General features: G+C 38.3%; 4 protein-coding genes across 7 annotated transcripts; 2 read left to right on the top strand and 2 right to left on the bottom strand.

The window, feature by feature from the left end:
• Positions 1-746: 746 nt before the first annotated feature.
• Positions 747-7,549, top strand: LOC125221770 (gamma-secretase subunit APH1-like protein). 3 transcript variants are annotated; one of them, XM_089062805.1, is made up of 8 exons: positions 747-973; positions 1,044-2,133; positions 3,197-3,378; positions 3,495-3,650; positions 4,655-4,740; positions 5,471-5,596; positions 6,318-6,445; positions 7,232-7,549. In XM_089062805.1, exons 3-8 carry the CDS (start codon positions 3,266-3,268, stop codon positions 7,370-7,372), a joined length of 750 nt encoding a protein of 249 aa, XP_088918931.1. In that variant the 5' UTR covers positions 747-973; positions 1,044-2,133; positions 3,197-3,265; the 3' UTR covers positions 7,373-7,549. The 3 variants fall into 3 exon arrangements, with proteins under 3 accessions (XP_088918931.1, XP_088918932.1, XP_047979970.2); XM_089062806.1 differs by lacking the exons at positions 747-973; positions 1,044-2,133 and adding an exon at positions 2,289-2,380; XM_048124013.2 differs by lacking the exons at positions 747-973; positions 1,044-2,133 and having other exon boundaries at positions 3,132-3,378.
• A 1,023-nt stretch (positions 7,550-8,572) lies between these two features.
• Positions 8,573-19,927, top strand: LOC125221769 (serine hydroxymethyltransferase 2, mitochondrial). Of its 2 annotated transcripts, none has more exons than XM_089062807.1 (16): positions 8,573-8,772; positions 8,867-8,917; positions 9,024-9,110; positions 9,222-9,343; positions 9,836-9,912; positions 10,554-10,678; positions 10,780-10,872; positions 11,195-11,287; positions 11,394-11,591; positions 11,799-11,903; positions 11,980-12,045; positions 12,156-12,233; positions 13,450-13,561; positions 13,648-13,758; positions 13,904-14,072; positions 19,740-19,927. In XM_089062807.1, exons 1-15 carry the CDS (start codon positions 8,719-8,721, stop codon positions 14,047-14,049), a joined length of 1,518 nt encoding a protein of 505 aa, XP_088918933.1. In that variant the 5' UTR covers positions 8,573-8,718; the 3' UTR covers positions 14,050-14,072; positions 19,740-19,927. The 2 variants fall into 2 exon arrangements, with proteins under 2 accessions (XP_088918933.1, XP_047979968.2); XM_048124011.2 differs by lacking the exon at positions 19,740-19,927 and adding an exon at positions 14,605-14,791 and having other exon boundaries at positions 8,574-8,772.
• On the bottom strand, positions 14,865-17,328 carry LOC125220865 (putative receptor protein kinase ZmPK1). Its single transcript, XM_048122998.2, has one exon. It carries the CDS (start codon positions 17,311-17,313, stop codon positions 14,959-14,961), a length of 2,355 nt encoding a protein of 784 aa, XP_047978955.2. The 5' UTR covers positions 17,314-17,328; the 3' UTR covers positions 14,865-14,958.
• Positions 19,928-19,981: 54 nt separating the features above from the next.
• Positions 19,982-22,393, bottom strand: LOC125220866 (putative receptor protein kinase ZmPK1). Its single transcript, XM_048122999.2, has one exon. It carries the CDS (start codon positions 22,391-22,393, stop codon positions 20,054-20,056), a length of 2,340 nt encoding a protein of 779 aa, XP_047978956.2. The 3' UTR covers positions 19,982-20,053.
• Positions 22,394-26,932: the final 4,539 nt, after the last annotated feature.

Raw genomic sequence — 26,932 nt, forward strand, 5'->3', positions numbered from 1 at the left:
CGATTCATTCATTCATTCATTTGGCATCGCCAAACAGATAGGCATCATAAAACAAATCATTTATGGCACGATAACATTTGAAAAAAAAGTAAGTGCGATTTTATCAAACAAAAATCATTTCATATATTTGATAATTTTATCCACACTTAATGTGTTGGATATAAAGCCCACCTCAAAGCTTCCGAATAAAATGCTACAAAAGCTTGGCCTTGGAAATCAAACTCCGCGAGCATGCCCTTCTTGAAAGAGTATAATGATTTAAATTAGTCTTATGAACATACATAAGGTCCATGACATGAAATGATCCTACAAGGAGTATGCATCCTATGTTCGGGGTTCGATCAAGATAACTTCATTCCATTTAAATTGGGGATCCCTATTTTATAAGAGACCTTAAAGTAAATAAATAAATTTTTGGGAGAGGGTTCATTTAGCTCATACATTCCTAACTTCAAGAAATTAATTAATTAAGGAGGATAAAGTATTAATTAATCACAAGATTAATTATTTAAAGGCTTCAACATTTTAAGTGATATCAAACCCAAAATTTTGAGATAAAGCCCATTTCCTCACATAGGCTCAAAGCCCATTTTTTTTTTTTTTTTTCCTTTCCTCAAACTATTGGCCCATACTAGAATAATTAGGAGACTATTCCACAAAATTAATTGGCCCAAAAGAGAGGCCCAAATACTTAAAATCAAAGAAACCCTAATAAAACTCAAGATCAGATTTTGAATCAGAGGGGGACCTCTTCCTCTCCCCTTCGCCTCACGTTTCTCACCCTCTCTCTTTCTACCGTCGCGCCGGTCATGGTGTCGCCGGCGAGCGACGCCGGCCGTTGCCTCGTCTCTCTCTCTCCCCCGGCATCTCTCTATCTTTCTCGGCCGACGGAGTTCGGTCGCCTCCCGGAGAAGAAACTCCGTCGCCGGCGTCCACCCATCACAGGATCTCCGCCGCCGTCGTCCACTTTCAGGTAGGTTTTTCTCTACTTAAACTCACGATTAAAAACACACACATATTCCTCACTCTTAGTTCGATTTCAGGCACCAATTCGTCGAGTGAGGGGGGGAAGGGTGCAGCGTGATTCTTTCGGGGCCGCGGTGTGCGTCGTGGATGGCTGCCGGAGATAGCAGCGGCGGCGGCTGCCGCCCAGTGACAGCAGCAGCAGCAGTGGCTGCTCCGGGTGACAGCAGCGGCGCCTTCCGGTAGCTCGGTGTCCATCGGTGCACTCTTAAAGGCTAAGTTCTTTATCTCTCTGTTATCTAATTTCCATCTTGAGTTCCTTCTCATTGGGGCAGTGGCTATGGTTGGTTATTACTTAGAGTTGAGATAGATGATGAAAGCTTGGTGTTGTTGGCACTTGCTCTAGAGATTCTAGCATAAGGATGATTTAGAAGCTAATACACTGTGTTGCTAGATTCTTGCTATGAAAATGGTATTGACTAAGAGTCCAATGTTCAAGGTCTAAGTTGAGCATGAAAGTTGTGAGAAAAGCTTGGTCTAACAATGGTGATAAAGATGAGAGTAATTGGATAAGTTTTACTACATGATGTAATGAAATGCAAAAGTATGCAAAAGTGAAGTAAAAGCTTAAGAAATCAAATGTTTAAGGATAATTACCTTAAGGAAAAAGAAGAATGTAGTGTGTAGAGAATAAATCCTTCTTCTTCAAGCACTTGCTAGCATCATTAGTTGAAATGAGATTTTGTTTAGAGAAATCTAGTGTTGAAGCAAAAGTGTAGGTGAAGGAGTGGTGTAGTATTTATAGAGGAAAAGAATGCATGGCTTTACATGGTTAATAGCTTGGTTTAGGAAGGCAATGCATCGTCCAAGAGTCATGGACTTTTTGCCAAATGAAAGTTGTCCAATCAACCATTCACAATACCATAAATGGCAAGAATATTATGTGTCGTCCCTTAAAAAGACGTGAGCCGTCATTTGGAAAACGTGAGCCGTCGTTTGATAAGCGTGTTTGATGTGATGTGCTTTCGTCGATCGTCTCGTCTTGATTTAACATGCTTCTTATCCATTCGTGTAGGTATCGGGGTTCAAGGCGTGACTATTTAGCGAGACTTGGAGGGCGTGGAAAGTATTTTTATATTTATTTTATTTCTACTCAAACGTTGAACTCGTGTAAGAACTTTTATTTTAGAAAACTACATCTATTGTGATAATACTACTCAAAAAAAAAAACATCACAACGATTAATCATAACGAGAAGTAAAAGAAAAATTAGGCCCGAAACATATATACGTATTAATTAATAGGTCAGTTTCCAAATTTCTTAGGAATAAAAAGGGCGGGTGTTACATCTTGATTGGGGAAAATGCTTGCGACGCTTGAGCTAGAAGTAGCGTGCTCATTCTACCATCTCATCTAGGTCTCATTCCTCTTTAATTGTTATGTTATGCATTAAAAATTTATAAGATCTGCATACATATCGTACTAATAATAATACCATCGATGTTGTTGCCATTCGGATACATTTATATAAAGAGATGGGGTACTTTTTTTTTAAGGAGATAATTGTGTTTGAGTATGAATGAGAGACTATGATAAAATGAATGTGAAAATTTGAATGCATTATAAGCGTTATAGTAATTTTGATATAATAAAATCATACCACCCCTACATCCCAACGGTGATGCATTGCACCTTCCCAGTTGAGGAAGGCCTAAGGGTGAACAAAATAATCAAATATCGAATATCATATTCAAACCAAATCAAAATTAAAAATTTGGTTAATTTTTTGAATTTTTGTTCGGTCTGATTTATTTTTTTTTGTTAAATTTGGTTTGGATGTATAAACACAAAAAAAGAAAAGAAAAAATGAATAAATGAAAAAATAATAATTTTAATATTATTATATTTAAAATAAATTCTATTCTCGTAAGTATGATATTTATATTTGTTGACGGACTGAAATGAAAAAGATTGACAATTATTGTGGGACGGAGGGAGCATTTAATTTCGTTACCTGCCCAATCTTATTGAATATTTTTATACAGAAAATTAATTTTCAATTTTTTTTTTCTTTGAATATATATTTGCAATTTCAAATTTATTTTGGATAGTATGCGATGAACTGTTTGCTTGAGTATTAATCACTGTACAAAAAAGTTTTTCTTCCATTTTTGTTTACAAAATTCAATTAATTAAACTGCACACCTTCAACTAACTGCCCACATTTGATTAGATCACGCAAAGTCAAGCCAAAGAAGCGTTGATTCAGCTCAAGAGGGAAGCTCAATTACGGCGTAGGAAGATGACGGTGGCGGCGGGGATCGGCTACGCGTTGCTAGCACTGGGCCCCTCTCTCTCACTCTTCGTCGCCGTTATTTCCCGCAAGCCCTTCCTCACTCTAACTCTTCTTTCCAGGTTTCCCCCTCTTTCTTCTCAATTTGGGAATTTATGGAAATTCATACGCATTAGGGCTATTCCTACTTTCCGCAGGATGACATTTTTGAGCTGTGAATTCTACTTTTTGATTGTAGTACTTTGGTATGGCTGATGAGTCTCATTGCATTATCGGCAGTCTGGAGAGCGTTTCTACCGTTCAAAACGGCGACGTGGTGGCCTTATTCGCTTCTAATTTTGACTTCCGTTGCCCTCCAAGAAGCTCTCCGCCTTTTCTTGTGGAGAGTCAACAAGTTAGTTTTGTTATTACTTACCGTGAAATGCTTTTAATTAAATTTGTTATTGTTGGATTCTGTGTTTTTTTAGGGGCTCTAGTTTCTTAGTTTTAGTGGTTGGATGAGATCATATCATGGATGATAAGCTGATAATAGAAATTCATAAATCAAGAGTTGGTTCACGGCCTTCTCTACTAGAGAGTACGTAGTTTGGAAACGGAATTGTCCATTTATCAAGGGTTTTGAGTTTTATTGTTTTTGTTAAATCAAGGTTTCATATGGTTAAATCTATGTTCGTTTATCTTATTAAGCAAGCATAGCTATGTGGATTCAAAAATATATGCTAGTATTACCTAGTAGTATTATGTATTTTCATGTCTTGTGTGGGACACGTCCTGTTCTTTTTTTTTTGTCACACATGGACTAAATTATAATGAGATTGGAGTGGTTTAGTTTATGTCCCTGAATTTGACTTCGGGTTTTACATTTTCATATTTTTAACAGTAAATTCCATCTCAGAGTGTGCCTTCGTTAAATTGAGAAGACTACTCATGCTTTGTTCCTTTCCTGATATTGCATTTTCTGCTTTGATTGGGGATCTAAGGAATCAGCTTTTGTATCATCTGACAAAGATTTCAAATAATATTAATCTTGATTCTAAATAGTATATCTAATCCTGATTGGATGTGTGTATAATATTCTGATGTTATGTTATAGTTGGAGACTTGTAGCCCATTTATTGCCAGTATTTGATTGCACATTGTTTCCATGAATAAGACAATCAAGTAGAAGAGGCATTTCCTCGATTCATATTTCATAAGCATTCCTGTGTATAGATATTTAAATATGCACCAAATATGGCCCGGTCTGTCATGTCATGCATTACTTCTATTTTGCTTTCTGCAGCTTGTTTGTAATTTTATTTGCTTTTTTTTTCCGCTGCTTAACTTGTTATCATTTGTATATTATATATTTAACGCGAATTACTCTTATTGAGCATTTGTTTTACTAATCTGTATTAGGAGGATGGAAGAAATGTTGGATGCCTATGCAGATAGAGTCTCCAAGCCTCGCCTATACATCACTGATAAGATGCAAATTGCACTTGGTACATTTGTTGGATTGTATTTGTATTTCTGTGTGCAAGGGTGCTGATGTCCTCCATTTCCTTACCTAGTCATGTTTGTGGAAACCCTTTTGATGAGCTCTAATTTTTTATAGTATTCGTGAATCCCTTTATGGGAAAATGTGAATGCAATCTGTGCACTTTTTGGACCAGCCTTCAGTTCTGTAGACCGCCTTCTGATGGTCAAGATACATACAAAGTGTTGTCACTACTTGTCAAATTTTTATGAAAAGAGTGTCAGCCTGGTGTCTGTATGTCGATGAAATCCACTCATATCAAGCTGAATCATTTAAATCATTTCATCTCTATTCAAGTTTCCATATTAAATGAACACTCTTAATATCTATTTAGAGTTCCTATAAATATTGATTGCAAGTGACATCAGAACCTTGAAAGGATTCATCCTGGAAGCTAATAAATTTGGTTACAGTTTAAAGATGAAATAGTTTTCAGATATATAAGACTTTTAGCAGGGTAAATAATTACTTAACTCAGACTTCTGAGGTCTTACTGAAATGATAAAAAGAAGAGTTGATGGATGCTTTAGAAAACTTTTCCATATATATTACTCTGTATGTGAAATATGCAGTTTATCTAAACCTTCCTTCCCCTAATCCAACCCCTGAACTTGAACTGGTTATTCGGTTATAGTAATTTACCCATACCTTCTGCTGTTGTCCTGTTTTGAATGCTATTACTTTTTTACTTGCAGCTGGTGGAATGGGTCATGGTGTGGCTCATGCTGTTTTCTTCTGCATAAGCCTTTTAACTCCTGCATTTGGACCAGCAACATATTATGTTGAAAAATGCTCAAAAATACCATTTTTTCTTGTCTCTGGTAAGTGTTTGGTTTATTTGACATCATGCAATTTTAAGCATGAAGGCTAAGAGTAATATAGCTGATTGCATGGACTTTGAGCATATGACTTATTATGAAATGTTGGTTACATATCATGTTTGATGATATATACAAGATTCACTAGCTAGTGTTTTTTTTTCTTAAATGCACACTCCCAAGTTGTCTTTGATTGTCTAGCTAACTCCCAGCTGTCATACTTATAAGCACTCCAATTTACTTACTTTCTACAATCATATGAAGTTTACTTCATCAGACTCTTTGTTTGCATGCGTTTTCTCTTGCAAAGAATTGATGCTCTTCCTCAGTTACATCAAGATTTAGTGTGTTTGGTGTGGATTGAAATGTTGCGTTTGACCAGTTTGATTAAGTAAAGATGCTGCTATATCTTTTATAAGTTTAGTTAAAGGCTGCTGCTGAATGTGATACAGTCCACATAAAGTGATAAAACAAGTAATGCCATGAAGATATTAGATGATATTTCATGTAAACACATCTAGTTGCATTTCTAACTTAGATTGTTACTGTTGCTGCAATTTAAGCATTTAACTGTTTGAATTAACCCTGTAATGATGGATGATATCGTATTGGATGAAAAGTTGGCATCCACAATTTATACATGTTTTTTTTTGTTTGCTGTGGTATTATCCATGTTTTTTTATATCATGGTTCTAACAGCACTGCTTACGGCTCTTTTCCGCAGCTATTATGGCCCTTGCATTTGTTACAATTCACACATTCTCTATGGTTATTGCATTCAATGGTTACTCGGAAGGAAACAAAAAGGACCAATATTTTGCTCCTGTTGTTCATCTAGCAGCTGGATTGTTTGTAAGTGCCATTTTTCTCTATCATTAGCAATATGTATATAAAGTAGAACTTTACTGGGTTTACAGATTGTTTACCTGCCAGTCTGCCTTGCCTCACGAATGTGGAGATTGAGTAAACATAGATTTGGTAAACCATTAGTTTTATTTATATACTTTCCACGAGGTACTGAACAAACAACCACCGCTTCTGTGTTGATACTGCTTTACCAGAACTATAGAGTTTTTTTGTTACTCATATTTGGCGAAGAAGCTTTATTGCTGCTTTTATGCAATTCACATTGATTGATATGGATGTTTGCCATCTAACAAATAGGAAACCATATGAACATCCCAGATCATTGTGAAAATAATTGTCGCTAGTTTAAACTTAGTTTTTATAGGGTACTTATGCTAAACTCGAACACATCCTAATTTCTTGTGGAAAGATGTCCCTTTTATATTGGTCTATCTTCCCCATGACTATATTTAGTTTATTAGTTTCTATGTCTGTACATTGTTCTTGTTGTCCTTGGGAGACACAAGGAACAAAAAGTTGTAACATTATGACATCTCGAATATTTATGTTGATCTTTTCAATGGTTTGTGTTCCTTAAGGCCAAAATTTGTATAGTTTTGTTTGAGATTGATATACATACGCATGAGATGTCTGTATTGAATTTCTTCAAAACATTAGAGGGAAAGAAAAAGTAGAAATTCTCAGTTAAAAAATCTGAGATCATTTGCTGTAATGCTCTGTAGTATAAATTATATTTCTCCTAGTCTTGAGTTAACCCTGGTCTCCTTGCAGACACTAGCAAATCTTGCGTCTGGGGGCTGTGTCGTCAGCATTCCTCTACTCTATGTCATGGCAATCGTGACATTGGTGCATTGTGGGAACACTGTGTGGAGGAGACTGACAGATAACCGGAGCATGGAAACAAACTTGTAGTGACGAACATAGGATCATATTTCATAGTCTTAGTTGCCCATTTGCTTTCGGTAAAAGATCGTATGCCTTGTTGAATATTTCTATGATTGTACTATCATTTTCAGGATAAAAATATCCCACATATGTGTAGGCCGTAGGGTGTCACATTTATCCTTCATTTATTTCTCCTTTCTTCTATTTTTTGTTCGTATTTTATTCTTTCCACCTAACTTAATAAATATTTCATCATTTTCCTCACGTATAGACTATAGTGGACACTGGACAGAGTCACAGATGGAGTATATACTTAATCTTGATGCCCAAAGAAACGTCTTTTTTTTTTTTAATGATAAAATAGAGATAGTAGTAACTTAAATTAAAATCCAAATTTGACATACTATAAAATATAAAAATTGAGATATGCACCAGGTTTTTTTATGGACAAATATTAATTGTGTAAATGCCAAAATTGATGCTGAATATATGCTCATTTTACGGTTTTGACTATATATTTTATCTTTTGAATTTTTGCATCTGAACATTTCAACTCGGATAACAATTGGTCCTACACTAACAATTTCGTCATTTTTTAAACGATTTTAACCCGATTTTTAAACGGTTTTAACCCAAACCAATTATTAATATATGATCAATTGTGATCCGAGTTAAAATATTCCGTATGCAAAAATTCAAAAGAATATATGACCAAAATCATAAAATGGACGGACATATGTTCAGGACTAGTTTTGGCCTTTACTCATAGCGGCGGACGTCCGCAGGGTGTCAGACCGGCGTGCCCGACGTCGCGAACGTCCGCCATTACGTGGGATGGAGGCGGACACGGACGTCCGGTGCGGACACGGAAGTTTCGCGGTGCTGCCGGGACGTCCGACGCGACGGCTATGGGACGTCCGCCATTGTGGCAGACCGATGGACGTCGCCGGCGGATGTCCGACGCGATTTTTTATTTTATTATTATTATTTATATAAACTCTATGTATACGGCTCGTTGCAAACTCTAAATATAAGGCTAGTTGCAAACTCTGGATATACAACTCGTTGCAAACTCTATATATATACGATTTTTTAAAAAACTCTAACTCATGTATTATCGTTGAAAATGAAGGCCTAAAACAAAAATATATCATACCGTCGGGACCCCCGTTTGGCTAGCGGCAAACTATATAGATTCAACGCTTCTTGGCAATTTATAATTTCTTAAAATAAAAAGCAAAAGAATAATGCGTTCCCCGTCGTCACCAACCCACAACACCAACTTCCGATCTCTCCTCCTTCATTAGCACAGATCCCATTCACACACACACACACTCTCAGCTGAGTGAGAAAAAATACACTTTGCGGCGGCCATGGCTCTCCGGCGCCTTTCCTCCATTCGCTCTCTCTATTCCCCTCGTTACACGGTCAGGTTTATTCGTTTTATCTTCATTATCATCATCTCCGATTTCGTCGACTGCGCTTTCTAAATTTTATTGCCATTCATGTATTTGGTGACAGTCTTCCTTCGCGAATCCAGCTGCTACCCGCCACTACAGCTCTCGAGTCACCGTAACTATCTCTTTCTCATTTCTGTATTTATAATTATGAGCTCCGATTATTGTAATTGTTAGTCTAAGAAGCACGTATTTGTTTACCTTGAAATCGGCATTGCCAGTGGATAAATCAATTGAATGCACCGCTGGAAGAGGTGGATCCGGAGGTCGCAGACATCATTGAGCTTGAGAAGGCCAGGCAATGGAAGGTATCCGAATACATTCCATGTTTGTTATTGGATTCGTGTTATGAGATTTGATTTGGCAACGTTTTGGGAAGATGTGTTGATATTTGATTGTTGAGCTAAATATGAGTGTAGGGATTGGAACTTATACCATCGGAGAACTTCACTTCGTTATCTGTAATGCAAGCTGTTGGATCGGTTATGACTAACAAATACAGCGAGGGGTACCCTGGTGCGAGATATTATGGAGGCAATGAGTATGTAGAAAGTTATCCTCTGTACCGTGTTCGTTTATTTTGTCGCGTGAGGATCTTTCCAGTTTGAAATAACACATTGCATTCTGATTTTGTTGCTCGGTGTCAGCGACTCAGAATGCTATTCAGAACTGATTTATTTGAAATTTCTTGGTTATATACTGATAAGTGATAATAGGGAGATAGAAATTACTATTACACTTTGGAAATTGGTCTATATTAGTCACATGAACCACTGGTTTTCATGTACAAATAGAAAACCATTTCACGCCTCAACAATAATCCAGAGTTCCTCTCGAAAGTAACTTCGAGCTCAGAACAGAGGTTTACTACTTGATTTTCAGCTGCATATGAGGGCAACATTGCTAAGATTCTTTAAAAAAAATTTCAGTTCTTCATAATGTGTTTGAAATTAGATGGTTGATATGTAGATGGAGGGAATCTCATTCTCCTTTACCTTCTAAGCATTGATGGTCTTAATCTTTCTGTGTTAAGGTACATTGACATGGCAGAGAGACTGTGTCAGAAGCGTGCCTTAGAAACGTTTCAATTGGATCCTGAAAAATGGGGTGGTAAGCAGTTTACCATTTGTATTGTACTATCTAGAATTTCCATACCACTGAGGAATAAAATTCCTTGACAATATAAGCACCCAATGAAGCATGTTGATGATCTGGAAACTTCATGTTGAGTCGCTGACACTAAATACCCAATGAAGCTTGTTACATATTGATACTCCAGTTGATCCATAAGCATTTTGTTATGCTGCAAGTACCCTGCTCTTGACTAAAAACACCTAAACTATGATATCTCGTTGCTACCCTCCTTATCTGCATAGAACAAGGAGTCAGCTGTAAAGAGACACTTATATAGCTAATTAAAACTACTACCTTGGAGTGGTATATATCTGCAAAAGCTCTTTATATAATGTGAAAGTAATATTCTCCCTGAGCTCCTGGGTTGCATTATTTTCATGACTATGATGATGATTGATGATAATGATTATATTTTCAATAATATATTGCTATTGTTATCTTAATGAGTAGTGGTTCTTCATAATTGTCCTTTATGTTTTGGATGTGGTATGAAGCCAAGTCTCAAAACATATAACTTTATAATAAAATGAAGAGCTTTTCATGCATCAACACAATTTCCTACTTTAGTTGTTAACATTTTATACTAGACATCAAGACTACTATACTTATCTTTGCAGTGAATGTGCAGTCCCTTTCTGGTTCTCCTGCTAATTTTCAAGTTTATACTGCTTTATTGAAACCTCACGAGAGGATAATGGCACTTGATCTTCCTCACGGTGGTCATTTGTCACATGGTTATCAGGTATTTCCAAGCTTGTCAAGTTCCATTTTTATCATTCTTTCCCTTTAGTTGCACATCTTTTACCGGCTATTGACGCTCCTTTAAATTTCTGGAATATACAGACTGACACTAAGAAGATTAGTGCCGTGTCCATATTTTTTGAGACAATGCCTTACAGACTGGACGAAAGCACTGGCTATGTTGACTATGACCAGGTACCTGGTATCATTCCTATATGAAGTCTTGAATCTAGGATGTCTCATGACTCTCGTATGAATGGCACCTTCATGTGTTACCATGAAGCTTTGTTAAAAACTATGCCAAAGTTTCAAAAGTTTAGTCCATCATTATCTTTATAATGTAGTATGTCCTTGCTGTCAACATTTTTGGTTTCCACCTTTGTGCCTCTTGTAGTTCCATTTAGTACTTCATGGCCCATGGGGTGAGATTTTTTGGGGAAAAAGTTACTTTTCCTTCTACAACCTGGTTTTCTTGGATCATCCAGCACGTGTGAAGTTTTAAATCTTGTTGTTGCAGCTGGAAAAGAGTGCGGTACTTTTCAGGCCTAAACTGATTGTTGCTGGTGCAAGTGCTTATGCTCGTTTATATGATTATGCACGGATTCGCAAGGTAAACTTGAATATTGTTTTTTATTGTGGTTCATAATTGAATACCATCTGTTCTTTTCTAGTAATAGATTTTCTTGATGTTGCTACTCTTTTTGCCTTATTGACAGGTCTGTGACAAACAAAAGGCCATTCTGTTGGCTGATATGGCACATATTAGTGGGTTGGTTGCGGCTGGTGTCATCCCGTCACCATTTGAGTATGCAGATGTAGTTACAACTACTACACACAAATCATTACGTGGGCCACGTGGGGCAATGATATTTTTTAGGAAGGGAGTTAAAGAAATTAACAAACAAGGGCAAGAAGTGAGTTCTTATATCATTTTATTTTTCTTGCTTCTGCTGCTGTCTTCTTGATATTACTCACTGGTATCTTTTTTAAAAACATTAAGCTCTATCGTCTCCCCAATTATTTTTGCTTGTGAGGGAGGCTTGGGGCTGTGTAAGTGCCAAAATGTGCATAATGAATAAAGCGAATTCTGCGGTAGTAGATTACTAATTTCCATCTTACAGGTGAAGTATGATTTTGAGGATAAAATTAATCAAGCTGTATTTCCTGGGCTTCAAGGTGGACCACACAATCATACTATATCTGGCTTAGCAGTTGCACTAAAACAGGCAATTATTCTAGTGATTTTTTTTTAAATAGGAGTATAATTTTGATAATTGCTGATCTTATTATTCTGAATTGCAGGCCATGACACCAGAATACAAAGCTTATCAAGAGCAAGTTCTAAGTAACTGTTCAAAGTTTGCTGAGGTGACACTTCTGGGCAATAAATTTGTGTTGGATAGAATAGAACCTGTCAACATATCTTTCTTTGAACTAGTTGTTTGGTGTCTTATCACATTAAAACATCCTATTTGCAGGCTTTGTTAGAGAGAGGCTACAATCTTGTCTCAGGTGGAACTGATAACCATCTTGTCTTGGTGAATTTAAGAGACAAGGTATACCCGCATTTGTGTTAGCACTACATTATCCACTTGCTTTAGAACAATATAAATGTTATGTAAGGCACTTTCTATTTTCTTGAGTTATCTATCCTTAATAAGAATCACAATAGATTTCCTCAATGACATTTTCTAGTCAATTGTTTCACATGTAAGAAACTTCTGTAGTTATCTTAGCATTCATCTCTGGGAAAATAAGCAGGGGTATTGTTAAGTTATAGCCCAAAACTTGACCCCGTAGTGCCTTTTTAGCCCAATGTTAAAAAATTTGCCTTTTTAGCCCAATGTTAAAAAATTACAAGTATAACTTGTCATTATCTCCTTTATTCACTTAATAGCCCACATCAAATGTTTGGGCAGCTAAAGCTGACATGTATTGCCGGCATCGAATTGTCATGTTACCCAATTCATACTTGAATTAATATATTGGAAAAAATAGCTTCTGGAAATGTACGTCGACTTCAGTTGGCCAGAAAATTGATGCTGGCTAATAAGTGAACAACTGATAAGTACATGCTAGTATATTTGTAATGTTCTTAAAATTGGGCTAAAAAGTGGCATGGTTCACGTTCGGGCTATAACTTAAGAATAACACAAATAAGTATTATCAAGGTTAATATATGACTTTCCTAAAAGAAAAAAAGGCTATATAACTGCTAAATTTCCTACTGGGAGCTGAATGATGTCATTTTTGCCAAGGGTGCTCATCCTTTGCAAATACATGTTCTACGTAAGGCCTATTATCAGTTTAACAGGAAATTTTGATCTTTGATAAATTTTAGTACTTTGGTCCAATATGATGAAGTTATGCAAATATTATTGTTTTAATTTCTCAAGCAATTCCTGCAGTGTAATATTCTCCATGAAGACGAATCAGTAAATTTAATAATTTACAGTTTAGAGTCTGTGTTAAACAACTTTGTTGGTCCCTAGTGTCATCCTATATCTTGAGTTAGATAAAGGGGACAACTCTTTAGGAAAATCTTCCATCTTCGTTTTTGAGGAGAGAACAAGTGAAAATGCCTTTACATGAGTGTTATGCCTTTCATTATTTTCACAATTTAACTAAACTGATACATTCATTTTATATAGTATTATTATTAGAAAGCAAAACTACTTTTCGGTTTCATGTTTTTGTTACGAACTTCAAAATATCTTGAATCATAGAGCATGAAAAATTTACGCATGAAAATTACCTGTTCATCAACTGCAGGGTATTGATGGATCTAGAGTTGAAAAGGTTTTGGAGGCTGTGCATGTTGCAGCCAACAAAAATACCGTTCCTGGGGATGTGTCTGCCATGGTACCTGGAGGTATTCGAATGGGTAAGCCTTTTCCCCTGGCTATTATAGACGGCTTTGATTTTATACCATTTAACTCATGATGATGGGATCCTTAACATCTCTACTAGGCACTCCGGCTCTCACGTCAAGGGGTTTCGTTGAGGTTGATTTTGCCAAAGTTGCCGAGTTCTTTGATGCAGCTGTAAAATTGGCCCTAAAGATAAAGGCTGACGCAAATGGTTGTTATTTCTGTCATTTCTCGCATTTTACCTTTACTCTCTGTCTCTCTTGCTTGACATGCCCATCTGTCCCAATTTTGATAACCATGGTTTCTTACGAGTGCATGCTAATTCTAATAACAAAGCCATTTGTTGCAATCATTAGGAACCAAGTTGAAGGACTTTGTGGCATCTATGAAGTCAGACACTCATCAATCTGCACTATCAAAGCTACGACTTGAGGTTGAGGATTATGCTAAACAATTTCCCACAATTGGATTTCAGAAAGAGACAATGAAATATAAGGACTGAAGCCAAGCTCAAACTCCTGAAAGGTAGTTAAAGTTACTGTTCAAAAACATCATAGATACTATATATGCTATTTTGGTGCTTTAGTTAGATCAAAATTAAGCGCCCCAAATTTACATCAAGGTTGTCTTGTAGTATAAGACTTTCATGTCGCCTAAATTCCTCCACCAAAGCATAACTAAGAAATAGTTGTATAAAAATCATGTATGAGAATTTGTAACCATCATACCCAGATGATCAATCATATTCATTCCCGGTTTACATTATTCATGACTTGATTCTGCCTATTGTCCTCTGAGCTATACTGGAGATTTAGGTCCATCTCGTGATTCTGATAGTCTCCATATTTGTAGGTTACTCTTTTGTTCTATGTCAGCCCCCCCTAGTTCCCACTCCCCACACCCTTATTTGGCGTAGAGAAGCTGCTAAATACTTGTTCGTTACTTGACATGCTCTATTTAAAGAACTCTTTAATGGGTGCTAATTTCATATAGTTGATCGAGCAGTCCATCGTATTTTCTTAACTGTGTTCGTCCCTGACAAGTTTTTATGATGCAGACTGCCGTATACAATTCTACCATGATCACGAGCGGCTTCTCATCGGATATCATGAACTCCCTTAGTTTTGTACCGTGGGCATGTGTTATCCTTGGAACAATAGTTTACATTTTCTGCTTTGCTTCATTTGTATGACTGCCGCAGTATCAATTGATGCTATCAATATATTGTTTTGTTTCTGTTGTCATTTTACATGCATTATGGTTTATGTTATCATCACTCACCCTTTATAGAATCCATATATGATAATCTTCTATATATATTCGTGATTTAATCGTATTTTTTTTATCGGAATGACATTAGAACAAGAATGGTGAATGAGTAGTCCAAAACATATACAGAAGGAAAAAAAACTCAATCCTCTTCATATTCACATGCCATCAAACTCTGCACCACAGTCGCCATGGTCGGCCGCTTATTCCTATCCTCCTCCACGCAAGCAACCCCCACCTGAATCAACGCTGCCGCCTGCCTGCGCCCAAACCGCCCCTCCAACCTCCCATCCACCACCCCCTCCACCTCCCCCCTCCATCTCCTCGCAAAGCTGGCAAGCGCCCCACCCCCATCCCCATCCTCCCAATTACACAACCTCACCCCCCTCACCATCTCCAGCACCACAACCCCGAACCCAAACACGTCCACTTTGGAGGTGATGGGAAGGCTCAGTGCCCACTCTGGCGCCATGTACCCCTTTGTCCCTCGTATCCTCGTGAATTCCGACCCATCCCCCTCCCTCTGCAGCAGCTTAGCCAGCCCAAAATCCGCAATCTTGGGCTGGAAATCACTGTCCAGAAGTATATTCTCCGGCTTCACGTCGCAGTGGATCACCCACTCCAAACACTCGTGATGTAAATACGCCAACCCTTTGGCTGTCCCTAATGCAACAGCATATCTCTGTTTCCATGAAAGGAAGCTCGAACCGAAAACATGCCTGTCCAACGACGAGTTGTCCAAGTACTCATAGACTAGGAGGCGATGCCTCCTCTCCAAGCAGAATCCCCATATTCTCACCAGATTCATGTGGTTGATCTTTCCTATCGTGCTTATCTCCGCGAAGTACTCTTCCTGAGCTTGAAAAACGTCACCTAGTTTCTTCACCGCCACCACCCGGTCGTCGGAGAGGACGCCTTTGTAGACGGCTCCTGAGCCCCCTCGCCCCAACTCCTCTGTGAAATTCTTGGTTGCCTTCTTCAGCTCCGAGTAGGTGTACTGCCGGAACTGGCTCGAGATCATGTTGTACCCTGCCTCCACTGAGGCTGGGATCCCGTGTTTTCGAAACAGAAACCACCACCCTAGGAGTATGAACATCAGCTCTATAGCCCCCAGCGCCGCTGCAAATGAATACATATACACCCACTTAAACCTCCTGCTATCGAAATCATACATTGAAGATGAACCTATGAGTTCTTCTCTTTCTTCCGAGCCACACGTCTGGCTCGAGGCATGGAATATGTTAGGCTTAGATGGCGCCAGACTGTCTGGCAGTTTGATGTATATACTAGCCTCAAAATCGGGTGCTGCATAGCCGTTAAGCATCGCGCTTTTGATGAAACAGAACCCCTGTCCTAACAAACGGTAGCTGAAGGCCACACACCGGAAATCCTCTAAGCACATGCTCCTACATGTCTCCAGCGTGACGGGGAACGTGGTGTTGAGATCGAATCCGTAGAAATCCGTGTGTGGGATCTGCAGAAAATTCACTGCTTTCGATTGCAGCAGCTTTGGATCGAACATTGGATTGCATCCAGTATTCCAGTTTGTTTCGTCTTCCACCACGTAGCCCGGAGGGCATGTGCACTTAGGCAGGAGGGGCGCGTACACGCAGATCGCGTTCCTCCCGCACACGCCCTTCACGTTGCAGGGCTGGGGAAGCGCTTGCCACGTGACGGACCATAGGCCAGTTGAACCGTTCAAACTGTAGATCCGAAGGTTGCCATCGTAGTCCATCGTAAGCCTCCGCTTAACCCCCGGGCCTACGTCGGAAGCGTTAAACTGCAACAGATCGCTCGAGAGGAAGCGGCCGTGATCGTCTAACACCGCGATCCGGCTGCTGTTGTAGTTGGTTCTGCCGTTCGTGTAGATGTCGCGATCCGGATTAGGCCAGTAGGTGGTGGAGGTGTCCGGGGAGTCGGAGATCAATCTCAACACATTGTCGCTTCCGAAATACAGGTTAAAAATGCCGGTGGCAAAGCTTGCCTGGCTTGAGACGGATGTGAGCCTAGTGCTCTTGGTAAATGGCTGAGAAGGTAGGAGAGTATTCATGGGAGAGTCGAAGCTCTGCCATAGAATATCTCCTTTTTGACTCCTCAGCACGAGGTTTCCCGTGTTGAGGAGATGAGCTGCAGCGACGTCGAAGGAGGTCGTGTTGGTTTGCCAGACGACAGTGCCGTCGACGTCGGTTAGCACCATGGCGCCGTCGCGGCGGAGGGTGACCTTGGCGGCGCCCTTGCGGTTGACGGGCCGGTTGCGGTTGGCCGTCCAGACGACGGTCTTGTCGGCGGAGCTGGTGAACCATATGGCGAGCCAGCAGGCATTGGTGCCGAGGCCGTAGAAGCCGAGGGTGAAGGTGGCGTCGGGGGAGGTCAGGAACTCTGATTCTTTGCCTACGGTTATGGAATCGCCGCGGTTTAGAATGAGTCGAGATTTTGAGGCTGCTGTTGTGAATGTGAATAGAAAGAGGAAGATTGTGATTGTTATTATGCCTCTCATTCTTTGAGATGAGACCAATTGAATTCCGTTATTAGATTTTATAAGTTGTTAAGTCAACTTTGATTTTTGGAATTTTTGAGTATGAAATGAATTGATTGAAAGGGATATGGCGGCTTTAGATAATCGCCATAATGCAAAAGAACATTATTGCTAGAAAAAAGTCAACCTTTAACCCAATAATGATTTACTCATTTCATATTTTATAAATTTAGACAGCATACAATTAAGCAGTACAACACTCCCCCAGGCCCCAACTCCAGCCTAAACTTTTAGTCACAATGATTTTATTTATCGGTAACATCAATAATCAAGATAGTACAATATTTTTGCAACAGTTTTGAATCAATTTTTATTTATAAAAATTCTAATTAAATTTGCAAATAAACAAAAAAATACCAAAAATATACATCATACAACGAAGATTGCATAATTGAGACAAAAAATTTACATAATTTCGCTAGGGCTGTAGAAAGTTTAAATATGACATCGATTACACATTAACGTCAATTTTTCGTAGTACTATTTGATTTGGTCATTTCACCCCACCCCAATGGGAGAATTTGTCAAAATTATAAACTAAAATAAGAATAATAAAAAAAAAAGAGTGTAAAGAATATTTATAGATGAAATATCAATATCGGAATAAGAAAAATAATTGTCACAAATCATTGGAGATATTTCTTGACTATTATATCAACCTTAACACTCTACATTTTTATTTTGCCGCAAATTAACAATTCACTTCAGAGTTCATTTTCACTCTAAAACCATTTCTCTGTCTAGAGAAAGAACAAAGATCAATGATCCAAAATTAAAAATCTTACTAACGACCAACCTCGTCCTTTATCTTCTTCATTCCATTTTAGCTTTCATTATTTCATCCCTTTTGAAATTTATTGCTTTAGCTCAATAAGCTCAATTAAATTATTTGTACATCTTTATGTGATTCGATACCTTTACTACTACTATAACTATAATTGTATTCTTGCAGTAATGGTAGATTAATTATTAAATATTGTGGACTGCCTTATGGGCTCGCTTCTATTAGGCTCCCGTTTTGGGCTTTCGGCAATGAATGTGGACCGCTTTATGGGCTGTATAATGCTTCAATTTAGGCCTAATTACTGCTGCATGCGAAACAGAAAATGTATGACATGATTTTGCAAAAGTTTCGTTTCAAGTTTCAACATCCTAAAACACAGTCACAAACGCATTCAAAATGCGATCAAGCCGTCCGCTCCTGTGGAAATGGAGCGCGCCTGACTCTGTTACAAAATTAATACCAAATCTTCGAGTTTTGTGGTGACAAATTAAGCAGCGGATGAGCATCCATCAGATTTTTCCGAATTGCTCACCAACCGTTTGGAGTAATGAAAAACTACTCTACTCTAATCCACTACTTTATTGTGTTTGGAGAAATGGTATGTAGGGCCTATCAAACAGGAACAGGACCTCACTTCCCATGTCAAGCGACCACATTGGCCGTATGTCATCAATTTTGCTCATGGAATTTGGAAATGTTGGATGGATGCCATATATAGAAAGAGTGGAAGTACTTTTGGGTCAGGTTTTCATGTCTCTTAACTCAGCGTTTCATCATACAAGGGATAGTGCTTCCTTTTTGTGGGGTGATGCTTAAGAGCAGATTTGATTGTTTGCAGTCTCTTTCTTAGCTTATTTAACTTTTTTCATTCATATTTATTTATAGAGTAAAGGTCAATTTTGGTCCTAAACATATAACCAAAATACGAATTTGACGGTTGCAACAGAGATGATTGTCTGAACTTCAAACCGGCTGAGGAGATTAACGGAGAAAATAAAGTCAACTGAGTTTGATGAAGATCCGAGTGACTCGCTCACGAGCATAGATGTTGTGGTTAGTTTTGATGAAGATCTGAGTGATTCAGTCACGGGCATAGATGTTGTGGTCGGTTTTGATGAGATTATATAACTGATGAAGGACAACCTAATTAGCATGTCAGTCGACCTACAAATCCTTCCTATTGTCAGAATGGGAGGCATAGGTATGTCCAGCTAATTAGCCTGTAACTGCTCACAGTTTGCTGAGGGAACACTTCTGAGCAAGAAATTTATGTAGGATACAACAGAACCGGTCAACATATCTTTCTTTGAACTAACTGTTTGGTGTCTTATCACATTAAAATATCCTACTTGCAGGCTTTGTTAGAGAGAGTCTACAATCTTGTATCAGGTGGAACTGAGAAGCATCTCATCTTGGTGAATTTAAGAGACAAGGTATACCTGCATTTGTGTTGGCACTACATCATCACTTGCTCTAGACCAATATAAATGTTATGCAAGGACACTTTCTAATTTCTTGAGTTATTCATTCTTGAAAAGAATCACAATAGCTTTCCTCAATGATCTATTCAATTGTTTCTTAACTGTGTTCGTTCATGATGCAGACTGCCTTATACAATTCTACCATGACCACGAGCGGCTTCTCATCGGATATCAGTTAAGTCCCTTAGTTTTGTACCGTGGGCATGTGTTATCCTTGGAACAATAATTTACATTTTCTGCTTTGCTTCATTTGTATGACTACCGCAGCGTCAATTGATGCTACCAATATATTGTTTTGTTTCTGTTGTCATTTTACATGCATTACACTTTTTGTTATCATCACTCACTCTTTATAGAATCCATATATGAACATCCATAACATTAGAACAAACACGATGAATGAGGTGTCCAAAACATAAAAAGAAGAAAAAGAAACTCAATCTTCTTCGTATTCACATGCCATCAAACTCTCCACCACAGTCGCCATGCTCGGCCTCTTATTCCTATCCTCCTCCACGCAAGCAACCCCCACCTGAATCAACGCTGCTGCCTGCCTCTGCCCAAACCGCCCCCCCAACCTCCCATCCACCACCCCCTCCACCTCCCCCCTCCATCTCCTCACAAAGCTGGAAACTGGCCCGCCTCCGTCCCCCTCCTCCTCCCCCCAATTACACAACCTCACCCCCCTCACCATCTCCAGCACCACCACCCCGTACCCAAACACGTCCACTTTGGAGGTGATGGGAAGGCTCAGCGCCCACTCTGGCGCCATGTACCCTTTCGTCCCTCTTATCCTCGTGAATTCCAACCCATCCCCCTCCCTCTGCAGCAGCTTCGCCAGCCCAAAATCTGCAATCTTGGGCTGGAAATCACTATCGAGAAGAATATTCTCCGGCTTCACGTCACAATGGATCACCCACTCCAAACACTCGTGATGTAAATACGCCAATCCTTTTGCCGTTCCTAATGCAACAGTATATCTCTGTTTCCATGAAAGGAAGCTCGAGCCGAAAACATGCCTGTCCAACGACAAGTTGTCCAAGTACTCGTAGACGAGGAGGCGATGCCTTCTCTGCGAGCAAAATCCCCATATTCTCACCAGATTCATGTGATTGATCTTTCCTATCGTGCTTATCTCCGCGAAGTACTCTTCCTGAGCTTGAAAAACGTCGCCTAGTTTCTTCACCGCCACCACCCGGTCGTCGGAGAGGACGCCTTTGTAGACGGCTCCTGAGCCCCCTCGCCCCAACTCCTCTGTGAAATTCTTGGTTGCCTTCTTCAGCTCTGAGTAGGTGTACTCCCGGAACTGGCTCGAGATCATGTTGTACCCTGCCTCCACCGAGGCTGGGATCCCGTGTTTTCGAAACAGAAACCACCACCCTAGGAGTATGAACATCAGCTCTATAGCCCCCAGGGCCGCTGCAAATGAATACATATACACGTTGAAATCATTCATTGAAGAGGAACCTAAGAGTTCTTCTCTCTCATCCGAGCCACACCTCAGGCTCGAGGCATGGAATATATTGGGCTTAGATGGCGCCAAAGTGTTGGGCAGTTTGATGTATATACTACCCGGAAAATCGGGCGTCGCGTAGCCGTTGAGCATTGCGCTTTTGAGAAAACAGTGCCCATATCCTTCCAAACGGTAGCCGAAGGCTATGCACCGGAAATCCTCCAAACACATGCTCGTGCACGTCTCCAACGTGACGGGGCTGGTGATGCTGAAATCGAATCCATAGAAATCCGCGTAACGAATTTGCAGGAAGGTAACTCGTGTGGACTGCAGCATGGTTAGATTGAATGCCGGTTTGCATCCGGTGTTCCAGTTGGTGTCGTCTTCCATAACGTAGCCCGGTGGGCACGTGCACTTGGGCAGGAGGGGCGCGTACACGCAGATCGCGTTCTTCCCGCACACGCCCATCACGTCGCAGGGCTGGGACAGCGCCCGCCACGTGACGGACCATAAGCCCGTGGAGGCGTTCAAACTGTAGATCCGAAGGTTGCCATCGTAGTCCATGGTAAGCCTCCGCTTAATGCCCGGGCCTACGTCGGAAGCGTTGAACTGTAACAAATCGCTAGAGAGGAAGCGGCCGTGATCATCTAGCACTGCAATCCTGCTGCTGTTATAGTTGTTTCTGCCGTTTTTGTAGATGTCGAAATCCGGATTAGGCCAGTAGGTGGTGGAGGTGTCCGGGGAGTCGGAGATCAGTCTCAAAACGTTGTCGTTTCCGAAGTAGAGACTGAAAGTGCCAGTGGCGAAGCTTGCTTGGCTTGAGACGGATGTGAGCCTAGTGTTCTTGGTGAATGGCTGAGAAGGTAGGAGAGTGTCCATGGGAGAGTCGAAGCTCTGCCATAGAATATCTCCTTTTTGATTCTGTAATACAAGATTGCCTGTGTTGAGGAGATGAGCGGCGGTGACGTCGAAGGAGGTGGTTTTGGTTTGCCAGGCGACGGCACCATCGATATCGGTTAACACCATGGTGCCGTCGCGAAGGAGGGTGGCTTTGGAGCCCTTGCGGTTGACGGGCCGGTCGCGGTTGGCGGTCCAGACAACGGTCTTATCGGCGGAGTTAGTGAACCATATGGCGAGCCAGTGGGCGTTGGTGCCGAGGCTGTAGAAGCCGAAGGTGAAGGCGGCGTCGGGGGAAGTCTGGAACTGTGATTCTTTGCCTACAGTTATGGAATCGCCGCGGTTTAAAATGAGTCGGTATTTGGAGGCTGCTGTTGTGAATGTGAATAGGTAGAGTAAGATTAGCATTGTAATTAGGCTTCTCATCTTTTGAGTTGTGGCCAATGGTAATCGGTTATTAGATTTTATAAGTCGTTAGTCAACTTTGATTTCTCGAATTTCCAATATGTAATGACTTGATTGAAAGGAACAAGGCGACTTAAGCCGATGGGCATATTGCACTAGAGAATAAACTTTAATACGTGATACACCCATATTCGCTATTAGAAGTCTCATTTTACTTTTACTATTATTGGGAGTCCCAATTTCTTGGCGGCACATGTTTTAAAAAATATGAGTGAAAAAAAGTTAATAGAATAGAGATCTCACTTGTATGTACTTATTAGTTTTAAATGAAATGCAAGTGAAATGAGTTACTAGAAGGTGAGACCCTAACAACAATTATGGTAAAAGTGAACCGAGACTCCTTTTTGCGGACGGACTAAAATGAAAAAACGAGACTCCTATTCGCAGATGGAGGGAGTACATAAAAGTAAGACTCATATTCCAATAACTTTTTCTACCATTTTCTGTTACAAAGTCAACAATTTCTTAAAAGTCGTACCGGTCAAAAATGAGATTTCTATTAGGATCGGAACGAATACATTTTCTTTAAGATATCTCATTCTAAATGATACTTTTCATAAAATTAAAATATTATTTTTTATATTTTACTCTCTATTATACTTTTTTCTGTTTTTCATTCAACTCATGGACCAGAACTGCATAAAATTTTGGTGAAAAAAAAAAGTTCCATTTGAAATGGGACTAAAGGAGTAAATGTTAGGAAGACGGCTTTACATCCTACTAATGATTTACTCATTTAATTGTAATTTTTAATTGCTAAATTATCATTTTGTTTTTCGGAGTCCCGATACGAAATTTCGCAATAGTTTCACTTGCAACTACTTTTCTCGGTTCAACATTCATTATTTTGAATCAATTTAATATTTATAAAAATTCCAATTGAATTTACTAATAAAAAAAAATACTAAAATTACATTAAACAAAGAAGATTGCGAAACATAAAATTACATAATTTCACTAGGACGTCAACTTTAATTTAGAGAGATTATTCTGCCACCTAAGTACGTTGCCATGTATTACAAGTGTACCGTGGGCTTTGATCTTGATATATATAGTGGACTTTGATCTTGACAATTTGAATTTGGACATTGAACTGTTATTTGGAAATAGACATTGGTCTTAATTTAGGACGAACTTAATTAGACTAATCTCAAGGTTGATAAAACACTTTATTTTTGTTTGTCCTATAAAAGATGCAACATTTTCTTTTTTGGAAAAAATCTCTCACCTCGATCAATATATAAAAATATGTATTTTTTTTCTTCACTTAACACACAAATCCAAGTGTGACGTCTAACTTAGGACATAATGAGTACTACTATTGACTAGGATTGTTGTAATCTAATTTGGCTAATATAATTTGTCTCGGTAATATGCCTGACAAAAGATTTAATTTTGTGAAATTATATACGCAGAATTGAGCTATTCCAACTAAAATGTTATGGTATATTCATTTTTTCTAATATAAGTGAATGAGAAATTGTGAATTAAAAATTGATTGCTAAATATAATGGAGTTAAGTCAGTCTTCATGCCTTGTACGACGGGTGTACCATGGACTTTGATCTTGACACGTCCAATGGACTTTGATCTTGACAATTAGAAATTGGAATTTTCTTTGAAAATAAATATCGGTCTTAATTTAAGACCAACTTAATTAGACCAATCTCATGAGCTTTTCACATGCATCTACACAGGTCTTCTCCGATCCAGTGGGCATGCACGAGCACGACCATGACTCCATGAGACATTCATTAACATGATGTCAGAATTATCTTTTCCGTTAAATTCCATGAGATACGTATGGAAACATGAGTTTGTAGAGGATGATAAAATAATTTTGTTTATTAATTCATTGATTCTTATAAAAAAGCATTCCTCCTATTTTTATAATATGTGTGTAAGATATAAAAAAAATACTATAGTAGTACTAAAATGAATTCAAATTCAATCAATCTTACCGACTAGTCTATTTGCACAAAAAAAGAAAAGTGAAAAACACCAATCACCATAGTAACCAAACAAAGCCTAGATTCGACAACTCTTAAATCTGACACTTTCTTACCTTCTAGCTAGGTTAGGCGATTTCTGGAATCAAGATGGTTACCATCACAATTCACAAGCATTAAGCAAATCACCCTCACAATCACACATAGCAACAGAGAGAAGATGAAGGAGGAAGAAGATGATACAAAAAAGCGCAGAGAAATGAGAGATGAAGAATGAATCGTCCATTGGCCAAAACGAGTGGATAAAGTGCCTCGAGTCACAAATGCAAGTCTGGGGCGGGTCGGAGCAACAACTGGAACGGCACATATTAAACGGTGGGTGCTCTGTGCAATGGGCTCAAAATATGGCCCACAATACATCATCTCAATAGAAGTCGCAAACAAACTTAAGGCAGCAATTAAAAAGCTTTGGAAGTGCGTCTGTGTACTATACATTAATACGAGTAATCAATTTCCATTTTTAACAAAAAAAAATACTATATATTTATATATGCTATTTTTTTTTAATATGTCTCCAAGTTCTCTCTAGTCTCTAGTATCTCTCTATTCATTCTCTATCTATTATCTCAAAAATATATATTCATCAAAGTCAACCTTTATATAGTCTTATCAACCTGCCATGTTTTAGTTTGACAAATTAATTGTATATACTAGGAGTGTTATATTATCAACTCAATGCTTAATTGCTAAATACAATTAAATAATAGTAGCTATTAGATATTTAAATTAAGGGTCTAGATCATCAACTCTTAGATGTCAATTCAATCAACAAAAAACATCAATAAAGATATTAAGGTTAATTTACAACAAATTAGTTGTAACTAACTTTTACAAAATATCACATAACTTTAAAACGCATATAACTTTCTCGATTTAAATTATTTTTTTGCACAACATATATCAAATTAAAGATAATTTCATAAATATTCTAACGAGATCTCACTTGCAGGGGAGTGTTATATTGCTAACTCATAACTTAATTGTTAACTACAACTAAATAATAACCATTAGAAATTCAAATTAAGGGTTTAGATCATTAATCTCTAAATGTCAATACGATCAACGAAAAACGTCAATAAGGCCATAAGATTAATTCCAAAAAATATCAATAGGGGTATTAATGTCAATTAACTACTCCCTCCGTCCCGGATAATTCGGGTCACTTTGACCGTGCACGAGTTTTAAGAGTTATAATGAAAAGTGAGTTCAAAAAGTTAGTGGAATATAGGTCCTACCTTTATATATTAGTTTTATAAAAAAATGTGAGTAGGAACGAATTAATGGAATATGGGGTTCACTACCAAAAATGGTAAAAATGAAGTGGGACAAATTATGTGGGATGGACCGAAATGGAAAACTGGGACGAATTATCTGAGACAGAGGGAGTACATGTTTAGTTAAAACTAACTTTTAAAAGAAATCCCAAAACTTTAAATTCATATAACATATATGAAATTAAACATAATTTCATAAGGATTCCAACGATATCCTACATGCATATGTTCCGATGTCAAAATTTGAAAAAAATTTCAAATTTTTTTAAATATGTCAATATAATACATGTAGAATGTCAATATAAGCAATGAGTTAACATTCTTAAAGCATTGTGTTAATATTTTCGAAACACTATATTGACATTTTCATCCAAAACTCTAATTTGGAGTTTTATTTTAATCTTTTTTTATTTTATTAATAAAAACGAATATTACACGTGGCAAATTGTAGACCACACGTTTTCTAAAATTCTATGGCCTTAAATTAGTTGTAGTTAGCAATTAAACGATGAGTTAGCAATTGATCACTCTCCCTCACTTGCATATGTTCCGACGTCAAAATTTGATATAAAATTCAAATTTTTTTAATTTTTTCGTATAGCACAAATGTCAACATAGTATATAAAATATGTCAATATAATACATTTAACATGTCAATATAAGCAATGTGTTAACATTCTCAAAGCATTATGTTGACATTCTCAAAGCATTGTGTTAATAGTTTCGAAACACTATATTGACATTTTCATCCAAAACCCTAATTTGACAGTTTTTTTTATACTTTTCGATTTAATTAATAAAAAAAAAATTACACGTGTCAAATTGTAGATTACAAATTTCCTAAAATCCTATAATCTTAAATTAATTATAATTAACAATTAAATGATAAGTTTGCAATTGATCACTCCCCCTAATAATAATAATAATAATAATAACAGGGCCTATGAAACTCTCAATTCACTGCAACAAACTATACTTCAAATCCTTCAACACAACGATCATCTCACCACTCATCGTATTAAAACACGAATTATATCCATCCACGACAACGCCGTTGTCTTGCAATTGAATCTCAACCATTTTCCAGATAAAGAAACAATAAGGGAGGTTGCAAATACATCAGAAGAGATTATTCAATATCTTTTTTCCTCAGAATATCTATCAAACTGTAAATCAATAGATACAGGTCTCAGACTTTCAGATCAGTTGGGGGAATTG

Source organism: Salvia hispanica, chromosome 1 (genome assembly GCF_029641045.1).
Source record: "Salvia hispanica isolate PSC_SH4W2 chromosome 1, Shi_PSC_v1, whole genome shotgun sequence".
Classification (NCBI taxonomy): Eukaryota; Viridiplantae; Streptophyta; class Magnoliopsida; order Lamiales; family Lamiaceae; genus Salvia; species Salvia hispanica.

Bases quoted from the DNA above. Each gene is read 5' to 3' on its own strand.
- LOC125221770 (XM_089062805.1), top strand. From the start codon at position 3,266: ATGACGGTGGCGGCGGGGATCGGCTACGCGTTGCTAGCACTGGGCCCC. The intron at 3,651-4,654 runs GTTAGTTTTGTT...AATCTGTATTAG, and splicing joins TTCTTGTGGAGAGTCAACAA to GAGGATGGAAGAAATGTTGG. The intron at 4,741-5,470 runs GTACATTTGTTG...TTTTACTTGCAG, and splicing joins TAAGATGCAAATTGCACTTG to CTGGTGGAATGGGTCATGGT.
- LOC125221769 (XM_089062807.1), top strand. From the start codon at position 8,719: ATGGCTCTCCGGCGCCTTTCCTCCATTCGCTCTCTCTATTCCCCTCGT. The intron at 10,873-11,194 runs GTACCTGGTATC...TTGTTGTTGCAG, and splicing joins GCTATGTTGACTATGACCAG to CTGGAAAAGAGTGCGGTACT. The intron at 11,288-11,393 runs GTAAACTTGAAT...CCTTATTGACAG, and splicing joins ATTATGCACGGATTCGCAAG to GTCTGTGACAAACAAAAGGC.
- LOC125220865 (XM_048122998.2), bottom strand. From the start codon at position 17,313: ATGAGAGGCATAATAACAATCACAATCTTCCTCTTTCTATTCACATTC.
- LOC125220866 (XM_048122999.2), bottom strand. From the start codon at position 22,393: ATGAGAAGCCTAATTACAATGCTAATCTTACTCTACCTATTCACATTC.